Source organism: Polyodon spathula, chromosome 1 (genome assembly GCF_017654505.1).
Source record: "Polyodon spathula isolate WHYD16114869_AA chromosome 1, ASM1765450v1, whole genome shotgun sequence".
Lineage (NCBI taxonomy): Eukaryota > Metazoa > Chordata > Actinopteri > Acipenseriformes > Polyodontidae > Polyodon > Polyodon spathula.
This window is the reverse complement of record NC_054534.1, coordinates 17,387,482-17,404,957: the sequence shown is the minus strand read 5'-3', so window position 1 is coordinate 17,404,957 and position 17,476 is coordinate 17,387,482. Positions and strand designations below refer to the sequence as shown.

General features: G+C 42.9%; 1 protein-coding gene across 4 annotated transcripts in view; it reads left to right on the top strand.

Moving 5' to 3' along the window:
- hsd17b3 (hydroxysteroid (17-beta) dehydrogenase 3) overlaps nt 1-17,476 on the top strand; it is a 33,267-nt gene that overhangs the window by 330 nt on the left and 15,461 nt on the right. For all 4 annotated transcript variants that reach the window (XM_041248796.1, XM_041248779.1, XM_041248803.1 and 1 more), the window contains exon 2: nt 10,712-10,758. In XM_041248796.1, the coding sequence (XP_041104730.1) occupies nt 10,712-10,758 (47 nt within the window). The remainder of the gene's footprint in view (nt 1-10,711; nt 10,759-17,476) is intronic.

Sequence of the window (17,476 nt, the reverse complement as noted above, 5' to 3'; positions counted from 1 at the left end):
TACAGTTCCAAAACATACAAGAGCTGTTTCTTAAAGTTTTCTTAAGTAGACAAAAACAGGTTCCCATTAAACTGGATTCTAGCGAACAAACAGCTTATGTAATGAAGTTACGAGCTTAGAAAATTGTTAGGGCACAAGTTAGACAGCTGACAATATCCTAGTCTATGGCTGTATTATTTGCTATCCCCTGTGCATTTCAGGCAGTGGGGCTCCTAGAAATGTCAAACTTGTACAGTATGTCTACCTGTGACCTATTATCACACACAAAGGGTTTGGTTTTTTTAGTGGGTGTATTTACAGTGAGAAACACAGGGGATACCAAATAATATAGCCACATGTAAACCAACAAGATGTTTCGGGTCACTGTGACCCGTGGCATTTATTTATGTAGATTTATGTGCAGGAAGAGCAAGCAAGCAAGCAAGCAAGCGGTTGTGCTTCTTGTTTTTGGTTTTGCGAGCGAGAAAGCAAGCAAGCGGTTGTGCTTGTTGTTTATGGATTTGTGAATTTTTCTAATCCAGTGAAGGCATCACCCAGCCTGGAAACCTTTATTTTTGTAGGTTTTTCTTTTTGTTTTGTTATTTGTGTTTAAATATCTTTGTTTTCACCCTTGTGCCCGTTTATTTTGTGTTTATTTATAATCAAAGTGTTATTTTTTTTTTAACTGAAGTCTGTCTCTGGGCCTCTATCCACTCGCCAGCCGGTCACAAACGTACTTAGAGATGAACACTATTGTTTAAGTAAAAAATGTATACATTCATATTGTGAACAATAGTTTTTTATTTATATTTAATACATTTCAATTCAGTTATGGGCAACCATTTTCTTTTTCTGGTGACCATAGCAAAAATAGGCGCCTGCTTGCCAGTGGCAGAGGAATAGCAGGTGTAGCCATTGCTGTTGCATATGAGCCCACACAATTAAGGGACCCTGGTGACAGGCTTGAATGTTTAAATCATTATGTAATCAATGTATTCATTTGCACAGAGTAATTTATTTATTTATGTATTTATTTACGACCATTTCCACAAGACAAAAATCAAGAAGGGCTTTGTTTCTCCACAACTTACTATGACATTACAATAAAAGCAGGAGTTAAACTGCCACGGACTTGGCTTTGTTACTCTCCCAAATTAGACTGTGCATGTTGCGAACCCTGCTGGGTGTTTGCTGATCGCAGTGCAGCTGCCTATAATGGGGTATGGGTAACAAGAGAGACGTAACAGGCAAAATTGATTTTCATGAAACATCAAGAATACATTTAGATTCTTGCTTAGTATATGAGCGTGGCAAAGTGGTGAGTGATTAGAGATGCATGCAGTGCAGAATGGATACAAAAAACAGACAGTGATTTCCAGGTGCAAAGGTGTTTATTGAATTATTTAGCAATGTCCAGAGCCTTATGGCGAACACCTGTACATATTAAATGTTATAAAAGTGGTACAGCGGTGTGTATCACTTTGTTTGTAATCCCCGGGTTTGACCCGCAACCAAAAGTCCCGTTCTTATTCACCGACACGTAACACAAAACACAGACACAGGTACTTCAGTGAGTGAATTAGTGCTATTGGTGAAAAGACAGTTCTCCGAGAAACAAAGGGAAGTGCTGGTGTCCGGGTTTGATGCTGGCCTTCGGCTACAGCTCTGGATGGTGTTAGTAGCCTAAATAACAAGCAACAGTTTTGACTAGACAAACAAAACAAACACAACACTCATGTTTCTCGTAACACAGGGTCTTCTTCTAGGCTGTTTCTAACCATTTACAAAGGAAAAGATCACTTACACTATGCCCCCTATTTATACCCTCGCTCATGACCCCTAGGTTAACGAGTGCATCCGGTCCTCTAATCCTCGGATGCCACGCCGTCTCCCGTCCGAGTCGTTGAGATTGGGTGCCGTAGCTTCCTAAATGACCCACTTCCACCTACCCTAAGGAATAAATTGTCGTACCATTTAATTAAGGGTACTTCTTTTCTTTTACATAGTGCCGTCACAGGTCGGGAGGGAGATCTAACACCAAGAATCATTTGATATCTGTCACATGCATAATATATGATTATGTGGTATTGGTGCGTCAACCCCTGCCGATCTCATTTTACGCATGTGCAATGCACCAGGGGGTACAGATTTCTGAGGGGATACTGAATTGGGTGCTACACGGGCCCTGATTTTATATTATAATTACATGTACGTAATACTGATGCATTATATATGATTATGTGGTATTGGCTGTGTCGACCCCTGTAACAGCCTTGAGGTGCACATTCATGGTCCACATATACCCATACCAAAACAGTGGGACAAACTTATATCCAACTTCAACAAGGCTCGAGTCATACATTGTTTTGCTGTATATGTATCTGAAAGAGGGGAGAAAGACTTGCTCCCAGATCAATAGCTGGTAATAGGAGGATAGCACAATAGGAATCAAAATCACACAAGGACAGCAAGAGGAGATAGTGGATCTCTTTACAGGTCAGGAAGAAGCAGACACTTGCATGATCCTGAATGCAGCTGCCAAAGATAGATTACCCGCAATATTATGAGACACTAGATACAGATGTAGGGATGCCGATGATATATCAATCAATCAATAAATCTTTATGTAGCGCCTTTCATAGTAAACCACCATCACAAAGCGCTTTATAAGATAGTGAGGAACAATGCATAATACATTAAATACAGTGAGATACAGGGCATAATACATTAAATACAAACAGTAAAAACAATGCAAATACATTAAATACAGGCATAATACATTAAATAAAGGGTAGGATGTGAATTCTAAACATTGTGGATGCATGTGTCGAACTTGAAATAGCAATTTAAAGAACAGCTAATAACAGATTTCAGGCTTAAAGGCATTGAAAGCAAGAGAGAACAAGTAGGTCTTGAGAGTTGATTTGAAGCGAGCGACTGTGGGAGCTGCACGCACTAAAGCTGGGAGAGAGTTACAGAGAGTCGGGGCCATGAAGCTAAAAGAGCTCTCTCCAAGTGTGGTGCACTTTTGCTTGGGTATAACAAGCAGGCCTGAGTCAGAGGACCTCAGCTTGCAGGCAGGGACAAAGCGGGTCAGCAGATTGAAGAGATACTCTGGATCTGTGTGATGAAGGGCCTTGTAGGCAAACAGGAGCCCAGTTCTGAATCTTGTCTAGATCATTTTGAATGACCTTTGCTGCTGCAACAGTGTGAAAGTAATCCTTTGCTTACTACTTTACAGGTAGCCAGTGCAGCTGGGCAAGACAGGGGGTAATGTGATCACTTCATACGTCAGGAAATGGTTGGGAGTTCCTGCTGCCTCAGGAGAGTGGGACTTTATGGTAAAGGAATACAGTAGCTACCAGTCTCCTCTCTAACCGAGGAATTTAAGTGCGCCAAGGTCAGACTGGAAATGACATTAGTAGAGTCACGTGACAAATGCGTAAGGGAGGCAGCACCTGTGTTGAAAACTGGAAGAAAGTGGGCAGCAAAGAAAGCTGTGGAAGATGCAAAGGCTGCCCTTCGAATTGGTGATATCATGGGGCAAGTTCAGCATGGAAGAGGGGGTCTTGGTCTCAGTTCAGCTCCTCCTACATGGCACAAGGCAGCCCCAGCTCAAAGGAGGAAGCTGGTAGTCAACGAGGTGCAAAAGCAGGAGGAGAGGATGAGGTGTATAAAGGCCATTTCCCAGGCCAAGCAGGAAGAATGGATGAGATGGGAGAGTGTGGAACAACGCAAGATTGGTTGGCAAGACCTATGCTCATTGGAACAGAGCAGGATCAGTTTCCTCATCAGGTCAACATATGATGTTCTCCCATCACCACGGAACCTAAACCTCTGGGTAGGAGAGGATCCCTCATGTCCTTTGTGTTCATCACCTGCAACATTAAGGCACATTTTGACAGGATGTAAGGTGGCCTAAGGTCGATTTACTTGGCGCCATGACCAGGTGCTGCGATGTTTGGCCTTAGCAATGGAAGACAAACGTAACCTGACCAATAAGTTGCCACCTGTTCCATGAAAACATTACACACAAAAGACAACATTCCTCCGCCCAGGAGAGCAACCACCAAGAAAAGTTGTTAAAACCAATCCTCGCCCAGGACAACTGGAAGCTGCTAGAGACTGGAAAATGCTGGCAGATGTTGGTCAACGGCTTATTTTTCCACCTGAGATTGCCACCACTAACGTTCGACCAGATATTGTCTTGTGGTCTGGTCAGCACGCCTTGTTCACCTGGTAGAGTTAACAGTGCCATGGGAGGATGCTGTGGATGAGGCGTACGAGAGGAAGAAACTGCGGTATGCTCAACTAGCCACTGAAGCCGAACAGCGAGGATGGAGAGTCCGGGTTTACCCAGTGGAAGTGGGTTGTCGGGGATTTGTGGCACATTCTACAACCCGGTTTCTCAGAGACGTCGGATTCAGTGGCCAAGAGTTGTGTCGCACAGTGAAGAACTTATCTGAAGCAGCAGAGAGGAGCAGCAACTGGCTGTGGTTCAGACGGAAAGATTCTGGCTGGGGATCTCAAGCACAATAGAAAGAAAGAAACGCTGATGTACAGGTAAGTAAGCTGGGCTGAGTTGAGTGGGGGACGGAGGTTGGTGATGCTGGGATGCCAGAATCACTGTTGAGCCCTCTTGAGGTGTCGTGGGCTAGTCGACGAAACACTGAGGATGGAAGGTGCCCACTTGAAGACCCCAGAGGTGTACCCTACTTAGCTCAATCCAGACGGTTGTCATGCTGATGCGCTGGGGAGGCCGCACTGTGGTTGATCCCCGGAGCCAGCATCGCAGCCGTTGTGTGTGCTGATGCGCTGGGGAGGCAAAATAAGCTGATCCCTGGAGCCAGCATTACACTTCAGCCATTAACGACAGAAGGATGTCTACATCATTATATGGAAGGAAATGCAAATGGATGGAGACACATATGGATCACATAAGTTTACTGTAAAGCTACGTCTTAGTTGGTGCTTATCTTGAGTTCAAATCAGCATGAAGTTTTAACTTCTACTCTTGTGTAATGGAAATCATTATGGCACGTGACGGAAGACCACCATAACGAGAGTTGCAGTAGTAGATTCGAGAGGAAATTAATGCATGACAGAGTATCTCTGCATCCGGGAGGGAAAGGTAAGGATGGACCTTTGAGATGTTTCGGAGGTGGTAGAAGGAGGATTTGACTATAGAGGAGATTTGGGCATCAGAGGAGAGGTTACTATCCAGAAATACACGAAGGCTTTGTACAGTGGGGGAAGGCAGCAGCAGACAATTTCACGAAGTTCAAGGCATCAATATTGAGATTCTTGAGTTGAGTTTTTCATCCTACTAGAAGAAGTTCATATTTGTTTGGTGTTGAGCTGAAGATAATTGGCAGACATCCAGGCCTCAATGTCTTGGATGCAAGCTGAGAGCCGGACCAAGGCAGAGGGACTTCCAGGGTTTAGTTTTAGGTAGAGCTGGGTGTCATCTGCATAGGAGTGAAACATGTTGGTGGATGAGGTGACCCAAGGGAAGCATGTAGATGTTGAAGAGAAGAGGCCCGAGAACAGACCCTTGATGGACACTGCAAGTGACCGGGTTTGCGTCAGCACTGCTTCCATCATAGAAAACAGACTGCCTGCGTCCAGACAGGTAAGAGGACAGCCAGGAGAGACAGGTTCAGGAGATCCTAGCATACTTCTGAAGGTGGTCAAGAAGAATGCTATGATCTATGTTATCAAAAGCAGCAGTTAGGTCGGAGGACAAGAATAGAGGGAGCAGCAGCATCAGCATTAAGCAAGAGATGATTTACAACTCGGAGCAGTTTTGGTATTGTGATGTGGCCAGAAGCCAGACTGCAGAGAATCAAGCCGATTGTTCTCTGTGAGATGGCTCGTCATCTGGCTGGCTACAGGCCTTTCACGAGTTTTGGAAAGAAAAGAAAGATTGGATATGGAGTGGAAGTTGGATAAGGCAGCCGGGTCAAGGGATTGTTTTTTGAGCACTGGTATTACTCTGGCAGTCTTGAGGGCAGCTGGAACCAGGCCTGAAACCAGGGATCACAATCCATATCCTGCATTGGTGATATAGTTGATGACCTCCCAGGTATACATGCCTTATCAGGCTCTGATACAACAAGAGCCAAGGTAGGCATAAGCAAACTGAAGCCACTAAAACAACTTCAGAAATTCCCAATGAAGTATGCTGCATCACTAGGAAGTATGGGTCTAGACCTTAATCTGTCTGATGACATTGTGAAAGGATGTCTCTTCCACACATGACCAACAGTGTTGCACTTCACTTACAGAGGGCAAACTACCAGACCTACATCTGGAAGAGAGCTGACAATGCCTCTGCAGACACTCCAGACACAGTAGGAAATGGATGGCAGCATGATGAGCATGGGCTTCTGATGCCAGTGTATATGAAGAAGGAGCAAGCTCTAGAGATAAGTTTGGAGCTAGGAGTAAACAAAAAAAATTAAACGTCTCTGTTCAGCTCCCTTCAGAAACCCCCTCCCCCACAACAACACACAAGATACATTTTAAAACAAATCTCATGCTGGAAAACTGAAATAATTAAGAATTAATTGAGAAACCGTAATGTTTTCACCAATAACTTTTCTACTGACTTTGATTTTGACCGATTGTGCAACTGCTTATGATGACTGACATTTTTAAAGAAGCAAGGGGAAAATGACATTAAAAAGGTGACAAGCATCTGATTCATCTCTAATGCAATGAGTGTAGCCAGTGGCTAGAAGATTACTTCCAGAAGTTCACAAACTGCTCTGCTTGTATTGCACCATACCGGTGACCACAGGACAGCATAAAGGTGCTTTTCGTCTCTGTGTCGCATAAAAAATATTTATGATTAAAAATGACACAGAAGAGATTGAATGACTTGATGTGTGGGTGTAGCCATAAGGAAACTCTCGTCTGACAGATATAACCTGAATTGCATCGGAATTTGCACAGAGGAATGCAATCAGGCTGGATTTCTTCAGAAAATGTTTTCACTTTCATTTTTTGTGTTCCAAATAACCATGTTAAGTATTGTAGTGAGTAGCCTGTACGATGTTATTATATTATTTATATGTGTCGTTGTATTCATTTTTCACAAGGTAGGTTATTTAAAACTGAATTTACCATATTTCAGGTGAAATGCAAATGTAATAAGTTAATCGTAAAGCAGCACAACATAGCATTTCAAGCAGGAATTGTTAAAATAAACTTAAACCAGAATTTATCATCTAATAATGTAATCCAGCCGAACCACCTTAAATATGTTGATAGTAGGCTACTATATGGAGAAAATCTGTGCTCCCCCCCCCCACTCCACGGCCTTTGTGCCAGTGTAAGACCAACAACCTCTTGTGCATTGACTCTTGCGATTGCATCAGAGGCGTGCCAATTAACCCTTTCAATATACAGGGAGGTGAACAACCAGTATTGTTTGCAGTAGTAATGAAGATGATGACAAGAGTAAGATGAAAATGAATCCCCAGTGCATTTATGAGGCAACAATAATGCGCCTCCTGTCTTGCACATTTATAATAATGAATATTCATATTCTTCTTCTTCTGCAATAAATAAAACATTGTATAATAGACATTTATCTGGAAGTCATCACTAATATTCTGTTAGAGATAATTACAGGCTGATTGTAAAGGTATAATAGAAAAGAGTCATTCCCCAGTAATGGTGTCATGGGAAATAAGTTAGCGTTTGCCTTTGAGTCTTTCTACGTATTTGCGAATTTTAGAACTTAAAGGCAAGGTTCCCTGGAGATTCATTGAAAATTACAGGACGCCTGTGAGAGGGTAGTGGGTGGAGCTTTTGGGAAGGACCAGAAATGACAGCACACAGGAGCCGGAAATGGAGATTAGTCCTTAGAGCCCTGTACCATCAATGGTATCAGGGCAGGGTTTTATTTTACAAAAACAATAAAAATAGAACAGTCCAGTATTGCAAAAAATAAACAAGAAAACCACCTGGAATACCAGCAATGGTAAACTCAGGTTTGAAATAAAAAAGAGTAAACAAAAATGTCACGGTTACAAAATAAATAACAACAAAGGAAGCACTGGGTTTCGTTGTGGTACTGCGGTGGGTTTCCTCTCACCGCTTCTTAGCTCCCTTCCACAGATTAATGGCCAGTCCTCGGTTCCTCACTCCAGTAATCCAACAGTGTCCAAGATTTTCAAGCTTCTGTGAATAACAGCAGTGAATGAAAGCAACAAAGCAAGCACAGCATGTGTTTTCAGTTCAGCCCAGACAGCGCGAATGGCAAAACCATACTGCTTAAATACTGCCAAGTCCCACCCCTGCAATCAGCACGCTGCCCCACGTCAGCCAATCAACGAGAACAGCACAGCTGATTGCAATGATGGGACCCGACGGCTGCATGGTTCTACCTTGGGCCAAGATGGCTGCCTGACCCGGAACTTCCTGCATGGTCAGAGTTCAGCCTCCTGATCCAATCACGGTCATACACAGCGCTGCCGGTGGTCGGGAGGGCAAATTACGACAGGGACTCCTTCCAGTCCTGTCACAACGCCATTTGTATTTTTTTGAGAAACGAAAACAAGTTTTGCATTGCAGACAATAATTTTTGTTTAAATATGTTGTCATCTTATTTATCGAAGTGTATGGTGGACAGCTTTTTTTTTTTTTTTTAAAGGTGACATTTATCATAATGTATATTTACGTTTCATTTGTATTATAAATACATTTTATCTTCAGGAAATTGCCTGCTGTATTTTATTTTTTTTAACGTGAATAAATTTTTAAAAACATTTATTTGTCGATGTAATTTATGTCTATACATAGTTAAAATTACTTCTTGCCTAATGTGTATGTCCTTGTCATTTGTGGACATGTCACATGCTGTGGGGTAAGCAAACAAGTGTTTAATAAGAGTTTATGTAAGCTCACTTTAACAGTTATATTATTTTTCATGGTAAATTGCTCTGTGACTTTGAACCTTTTCAATAAATTGAGTGGGAAAGTGGGTACAAACACTTTTCTTCATTTAGAGAATAATGTTTTTGACATCGTAATCAAATCTACGGGAAATCTAGAAACCTGTTAATACAGAAAATGTAGAATCTTCTGTAAGCATTTTCTCAGACGTATGGGATAACATGGTCCTATGGTATGGCTCCCTCTCACTTGTTTTTATGAGGTCTTCATTAATTTCTATGATTTAAGGAAGCCATATATAGTTCACCACTGACTCCCCTTTCCTGTACCAGGAGGTATTTCTTATATGTAAAAGATCACTCATTGTGGAAACCTTGAATTTCAAACCCCCCCAACTTTAAAACTTGCATTAGTTGCCAAAAAGTTATTTCCTTCAATTACCCCCTGTTTGGTACCGTTCCGTTTCAAGCAAAGAAAGGTTAACAAATTAATTACATTCTCTTTGGTAGATCCTACTACAGTGGCTCTCAAAAGTATTCACCCCCTTGGACTTTTTCACACTTTATTGTGTTTCAGAATGGATTTAATTAGGAGTTTTTGCCAATGATCAACACAAAAAAGTCCATAATGTCTACAAATTGTTCTAAATGAATTACAAATATAAAACAGAAAATAATTGAATGGATAAGTATTCACCCCCTTTAGTCAATATTTGGTAGAGGCACCTTGGCAGCAATTACAACCATGAGTCTATTTGGATAAATCTGTACCAGCTTTGCACATCTGGACACTGCAATTGTTGCCCATTCTTCTTTGCAAAATTGCTCAAGCTCCGTCAAGTTGGATGGGGACCTTTGGTGAACAGCAATTTTCAACTTTTTCCACATATTCTCATTTGGATTGAGGTCTGGGCTTTGACTGGCCACTCCTGGACATTGACCTTTTTGTTTTTAAGCCACTCCAGTGTGGGTTTGGATGTGTGTTTGGAGTCATTGTCATGCTGGAAGATGAATCTTCTCCCAAGTCCCAGATCTCTTGCAGACTTCAGCAGGTTTTCCTCCAGGATTTCTCTGTACTTTACTGCTTCCATTTTGCTCTATCTTCACGAGGTTTCCAGGCCCTGACGCAGAGAAGCATCCCCATAGCATGATGCTGCCACCACCATGCTTCACGGTAGGGATGGCGTTCGCAGGATGATGTGCTGTGTTAGGCTTGCGCAAAATAAACACTTGCTCACAGAGCAGAAAAATAAAAGATCTAAACAAAAATAATCATGAACACTAACATAACGCTTAAGGTCCAGCTGGGCAGTAGCCTTCATGGATCCTTTTAGGTTTCAGTTTCGTTTTTTTTTTTTTTTCTTCTCTCCTCTCGCTCTCCCATTCTAGAAATAAAGATAATAATAATAAATAAATACCTTTAAATAGCAGGGCTTTCCTACCGCCCTGCTACAGTGTGTCATAGCAAAGGGGGTGAATACTTATGCAATCAATTATTTTCTGTTTTATATTTGTAATTAATTTAGAACAATGAGTAGATTTCATTTTTCACTTTGACATTATGGACTTTTTTTTGTGTTGATCAGTGGCAAAAACTCCTAATTAAATCCATTTGGTTTGGAGAAAATGGAAAGGGTTTAATATATCACAAACATTTGGAAAACAGATGCAAAGCATCCCTTTTGGGATGAGTCACTGATGAATAGAGCCCACTGCAACTATTAGCAGATCAAAATTTTTATAGCAATATGAATTGTTTTAATTCAGTTGATCCTAAGCAATCTCCCTCTTGTCTATTGTTACTTGAAACAAGTATCTTTCTTTTTCAGTTATCACTGGAGGAACAGATGGAATCGGTAGAGCATATGCCTTTGAGGTAATGTGACAAACATAAAATAATATTTTTTTTCAAAGCAGACACTAACATTAACAGGTATGTGACAGGGCTAAGGACCCTGTCCCTGGACTCGGTCCATATCAGTACTATTTGAACGTGTAGTGCTATTCTGTTGTTTTTTCCTATGTCTCTCTCAACAAGCTTTTGGGACTAATTGTCTTAAGTCCAGAGGCCTGCAGATGGATAAGGTTCCATGGTAAAATCACAGGGATTAGGTCTTCAGAAGACTTAATTGGTTAATTAATATTTTAAATTTGCACAAGCAGCACTAGTTACTAGAGAGAGCGAGAGAGAGAGAGAGAGAGAGAGAGAGACTTTTGACTTTTAAGATCCTTTATTTAAATATTCCAAATAAAATCAATTAAAATTCAAATAAAGGTAAAACACAACAAAAGTTAAGTTAAATTCCTACTGCCTGAGCAAAATTTAAAAAATCCTAAAATACATCGTGTTCTCCTTAAAAACAGATTTTAAACAAAATAAAAGGATCAATATTAAACAGTGTTTTTTTCTTTGTTGAAAACAGATAAAAGCCAAAATAAAACACTGTAAAACAAAAATTAAATAAAATTAGAACAAAAACTGGAGCTCCCCCTCCTCACTCACAGCACACAAGGCGTCTCCCACACACCACCTCTCCTGAAAGTCCTCCAGGTTACTGACCAGTTTAAAATACTCAAACTCTACTCTGATCTGGCTGACCACGAGCACCCTGAACTGAACCACTAAACTGGTCAGTCCAGAACCAGAGAGTTGATTTTTCCTTGTCTTTAAAATAGCCAATTTTGCCTGTCCAATTAAAAAATTAATAAGAACACACCTGTTTTTCATTTTAAAACTGTATAGAACCCCAAAAATAAAAAGCTCCTTACTAAAAACGACCCCTAAATTATTCAGGATTCCCTGCAGTAAATTAAAAAGTGGCCGCAGCCTCTCACACTCACTGTAGGCATGAAAGAGAGTTTCCTCTGCTGAGCAAAAAGCGCACTGCTCACTGATGCTGGGGTCCACTCTATGGAGAAACCTGCCTGTGGACACAATGCAGTGTAGAATCTTCCACTGCAGGTCCCCCACTCTCTTGGCGAGAGGCGGCTTGTACAGCACCCTCCACACCGGCCTGTGCCCCTCCTCTACAGCCAAGTAAGCTCGCCACTTAGAGTCTACCAATCCCCTTAGCCTACTATACTCTGTGGCTTTAACACACAATTTGTATATATGTTTTCCATTCATTGTGTGAAAGATAATTTCCTCCACATTCTGCAATTTAAGCAAAGTCCCTCCATTCTCTCCACCGCCCTCACCTTCCTCACCTACTGCTGGTGACACGATCATCCCTGGAAATAAGGAAAGCTGTCTCTGCTCTGTGCCTCTGGACAACTCCTCCCTCAGGACTGCCTTGAGCCGCGGGGAGAGGCAGCCCCTCAACTCACCCATCAGTCTTTCTGCAAGCCTCTCTGAGTGCCAGCCTAGCTGTGCAGTTAGCTGGGAGGCAGTTAGCCAGCAGGAGAGCTCAAGGTTTAACAGGTGGACCATCCTGGTTACACCTGCTTTTAAAAAACTGGCACAGAGCGTCATCGACTGGAGGAACTTAACTGGAAAGAGTGGATTAAAAAATAGGGGCTCCTCAAACAGGTCCTGCCCTGTCAAGGACTCCACATCCCTTTCCACCCTCACCAGCTGCCAGGCTTTTAAAATACTTTGATAAAAAGGAGGAAGTCCTGCTTTACTAAAACTGGTGTTCTCAATTAAAAACAGGTGTTTTCCTAACCCCAGCCCCCCAAATCTATTGAGAAGGAAACAGGCCAGCCTCTTCCAATGAGCCTCCTCCTCAGTGTACAGGAGTCTCTGAACCGCCTGCAGTCTGAAGGCTGCCACCCTGCTGGCAATGCTGACTAGCCCCTGCCCCCCCTCATCACTAGGGAGGTAGAGGACTGCCGGCCTCAAACTGTGTCTCCCGCTCCAAAAGAACTCCAGCAACACTCTCTGGATCTCCTTCACCAGGCCCTGGGGTGGGTCCAGGCATACCAGCTTGTGCCACAAGCTAGAGGCCACCAGATTATTAATAACAAGCACCCGGCCCTTGAAGGACAGTTGAGCCAGCAGTCCCTTCCACCTCTGCAGCCGCCCCCTCACCCTGTCCAACAAACCCTCCCAGTTCTTTTTCATGTAGTTTTCTGTTCCGAGGTGCACCCCCAACACTTTAATACCTGTTCTGTTCCATTTCAGCCCCTCAGGCAGGAAAGGAGGGGTGCCCTCATCCCAGCTGCCTGACAGGAAGGTGTCACATTTTGCCCAGTTTACTCTGGCAGAAGATGCTCTCTGGAACTCATTTAGAGTCTGCTGCAGCGCTTGGACATCTGCATCCCCACTCACAAACACAGTCACATCGTCTGCGTAGGCAGACACCTTCACTGTGGCAGAGGAGGGTGTGGAGGGCGAGGAGGGCACTGTCCATCCAGATAACCTGACCCTCAGCAGGTGCAGCAGAGGCTCTATAACCAGTGAATACAGCATACCAGACAGGGCACAGCCCTGCCTTATACCCCTGCACACTGGGAAGGGCTGACTCAGCCCATTGTTGATCTTTAAAATACTAAAAATGTTGGAATATAAAAGCCGAATATAAGAAATAAAACCAGGACCGAACCCGAAGGCTTCCAGTGTATGAAAGAGGTAGGTGTGGTTGACTCTGTCGAAAGCCTTCTCTTGATCCAGGGAGACCATTCCTACATTAAAATCACAAATATCACTTACAGTTAAAAAATCTCGAATAAAAAACAAGTTATCAAAAATAGAGCGACCCGGTATACAATATGTTTGATCCATATGTATTACAGTTCCAATAACACTTTTTAATCTATTAGCGATTGTTTTGGATAAAATCTTTAAATCAGAACATAAAATTGACACAGGTCTCCAATTTTTAAGCTGGCATAGGTCTCCCTTCTTGGGCAGCAGTGTAACCACTGCCCTACGGCAGCTAAGAGGCAGTTCCTTGTGGCTGAGGCTCTCTCTCAGAACCTGGAGCAAATCCTCCCCCATTATATCCCAGAAATTATTATAAAATTCTGCTGGCAGTCCATCGATCCCGGGAACCTTTCCGCTGGAGAGCTGCTTGACAGCGGCGGTCATCTCCTGGTGGGTCAGCGGTGCGTCCAGCTGAATCTGCTCCTTCTCACTGAGGCTGGGTAACCCCTGGAGCAGCCGCTCAGTGTCCTCTATGTTGCACAGTTCTTTATTATAAAGTTCCTTGTAAAAACGCACCGCCTCTCTGCTGATTTCCTCCCGGGTGTGCAGTTCTTTCCCACCAGGAGTCCTGATACAACACAGCTGTCTACTGTCCGCTCTCTTCCTCTCCAGGATGAAGAAGAAACTAGTGAGGGCACCCATGTCTCTCAACTCCTTGAATCTGGAACGCAGAATTGCCCCCTTCACTCTTTCCTTCAGCAAGCTCCCCAGCGCGATTTTCTGCTCTTTTAGGTTCTCCAGGGTCTGTTCTTTAAATTCTGAATTTAAACTCCTCTAGGAGGAGGATTTTGGACTCCAGTTCTCTCACGGCTGTGTTCAGTGACCTGGTTGCATTTATAGTATATTGTTGACAAAAACATTTGATTTGTATTTTGCCAATGTCCCACCACTGTCTTAAATCTTTATATTGTGCTTTTTCTTTTTTCCAAATTATCCAAAAAAGTTTGAATTGTTGCTTAAATTTTACATCTTGTAATAATTTTACATTGAAATGCCAGTAAGATGCTCTGTGGGGTTCTGATTGAATTATTACTGTAATTAATAGACAGTGGTGGTCAGAGAGACTACTGGGGATGATTCTTGCTTTGATAAATTTATTTAAATCGTTTTTAGAAGTATAAAACCGGTCTAGTCTTGCTCTATATACACAGTCTGTGTGATACTGAGACCAGGTGTATTGTCTTGAACTGGGGTGCAGGCATCTCCATATGTCAACCAGGTCACTGGACTCTAACAATGCAGCCAACTCTCTGGAGGACTGAGGGTGTGGTTCATCATTATTTCTATCAATATTAAAATTAACAGTACAATTAAAATCTCCTACTACTACCACCACATCGTTATTATTAATATTAAAAAGAGCTTGCTTTAATTTCTTAAAAAATAAAATTCGTTCCCCCCCTCTATTGGGGGCATAAATATTAATAAAAACATACACTGTACTGCCCAGCCTAGCTCTTACTTTTAAAATCCTCCCTTTCTCGATTTCATCCATATCTAGTAAAACTGCCCCCAGGCTGGGTTTAAAAAGCACGGCTACTCCTGCACTAGTACTAGCGCCGTGACTCATCACGCACAGCCCCTTCCACTCCGCTCGCCACGCCTCCTCATTCTCCTGATCCGAGTGCGTTTCCTGCAGAAACACCACCCCCGCCTGCTTCTGCTCTAAAAACTCGACTAGCTGCGCCCTCTTAAAAGACTGTCTGCAGCCGTTTAGATTAAAAGAAATAAAAACGCACCTTTCCATCATAGCTAAAAAAACTAACACACTAAAACAAGTAATAAAAGAAGTTTCATAAAACACAGCCATTTTTAAACAAGAGATTTTGAACCACTTTTAAGATCCTTTTTAATTTTCTGAACAATTTTTTTTAATCTATAACGTTTTGGCTGATCAAATTCTTCTATTGTGGCTTTCCTTGTTATAACGTGAGCGGAGTGGAGAAATAACCTTAGATCAGGGAAAAAACTCTCTATTTCTACTCCCCTTTTCCCTTTTGTTTCTATCATAAAGTCATTTACCTGCTCAAGCTTGTATAACTTTTTCTTACTGACGGGTTGGCTATCAGGGATGTCTGAGATAAGCGAGGAGTCAGAGAGCTCCCCCTCCATCTCATCCGCGCTGTCCTCTCGCTCGCCCCCGAGAATCCGCTCCTCCGCAGCTCCCTCCGACTCCTCGACACCGGTCTCTGCCACAGCCGTCACTATTTCAGGCGGCTGAGATTCAGCTAGCGGAGAGTCTTGCACCGCGCCCGGCTCACCCTGCGCTGTGCTCTCTTCCTTCGCGTTGGGAGGGACTGACGCCCCGCCTGGAGCCCGCAGTCTCCCTGTCTGCACGGGTTCGGAGTTCTGCACTGGCTGCGCTCTGCCATCCGGCAGCTCTGCAGCCTTCCGTTGAAATCGTGTCTTTTTCATTACTACCTTGAATGATCCTTCACCATTCTCAGTAGTAGCGGTATTATCCTCTGAACCCGTCAGTGACAGACTGCGGCTGGGTCTCTTTGTGCGAGGCCGTGGTGTTGGTGGTTCTGCTCCGGTTTCCTTCTGGATCGCCCCCTCCTCGGTCAGCACAGGCTCGCTCTGCGGCTGCGGTGCAGGAGCCGACTCTTCCTCCCGCTCACCCCCAAAAAGAACAACTAAGTAACTATCAAACTAACTAAATAAATAAATACAATTTTAAATTTCCCGGTCCTACCGCACCGGCGTTCCACCTCTCTGCAAGCCCTTCCCACAATCCTCTGAGAGAGAGAGAGAGAGAGAGAGAGAGAGAGAGAGAATTATACAGAAACTACTGGTGTAATGTGGGAGATGGTCCAGTTTGTCTGACCTGTCCGATTTAAGAGTGTAAAGAAGATAGGACATTTGTTTGTTTATTCTTCCTTTTGGCTTTGATGAAAACTTGGTGCTGCCAGGTGACAAAGAGCGAATGAATCCGAATGAACAATTTCTCTCTTGACCAGTGAGAGCAATGTACAGCAGGAATTGCATGCCCTGTACTGAATGGTTGGGCAATTCATTCCAGGGACAGTCGGAAGCCAGCCATTCAGAAAAGAGAGGGCATCACGGTACCAAGAGTCATCGCCCTAGTATGGTAAAAAAAGTTTTATTCATGAATTGGAGAAAACATGATTGAACTAGCTTCCGGAGGGGACAGGGCTGAGGGTACATTAGGGGGACGTGACCACATAATCGGTTCCTTTGTGGTTGATGGGAGGAAATCTGAGTTAAGTATTTTGTGAGCTGCAGCCTTGGGCCAGCGATTCACCTGGACTTCACTGCACCTGCACTTAACCAGCATCACTGTTTCCAGTACTGCACCTACACTAAGAGCATGCACTGTCCGGAGACGTGTCTGTGTTTATGTTGTGTCTGTACTTTTTGTAATTATTATTTTGGGACTGCAACCCCTTGTTTTGGCGCTGGCAATACCCATTGTTGGGTAGAGCCAGCATTATTTAAGACCGGCCAAGGAGACGGTCAAGAAAATTAAATAAAGAAATTGAACCGTGAACTCTGTGTTTGTCCTTGTTTGGAGCACCTGCATCACCCTTTAGCTACGCTCTGCAACCCACACATTCACATGCCAATAAAATGTATCTATTTTTGAAACTGTGGCTGAACCCTGGTCCTTTATCTACTTCCACACAAGGTCTAAAACTAACCCACTTACAAGGTGTGACCACCAAGGCTTTTACAAGCACTTTATGACATGTTGTTAACATTACAACATTCATGCAACCCTGTTTTCTTCTTCATCTCTCTTTATTACATTTTAAATAACTTTTAGGTGCAAAAAAATTATTAGTTAAAAAATAAAGAAAACAACGATCTAGAAGAGTTTAATGAATATCAAACGATATTTCATTCATCAAAATGCAAGGTGTCTATTCCATTCACATCCACTAGCCCAGTTTGAATTACAAATTCTCAGAAACACTGCAAATATTTT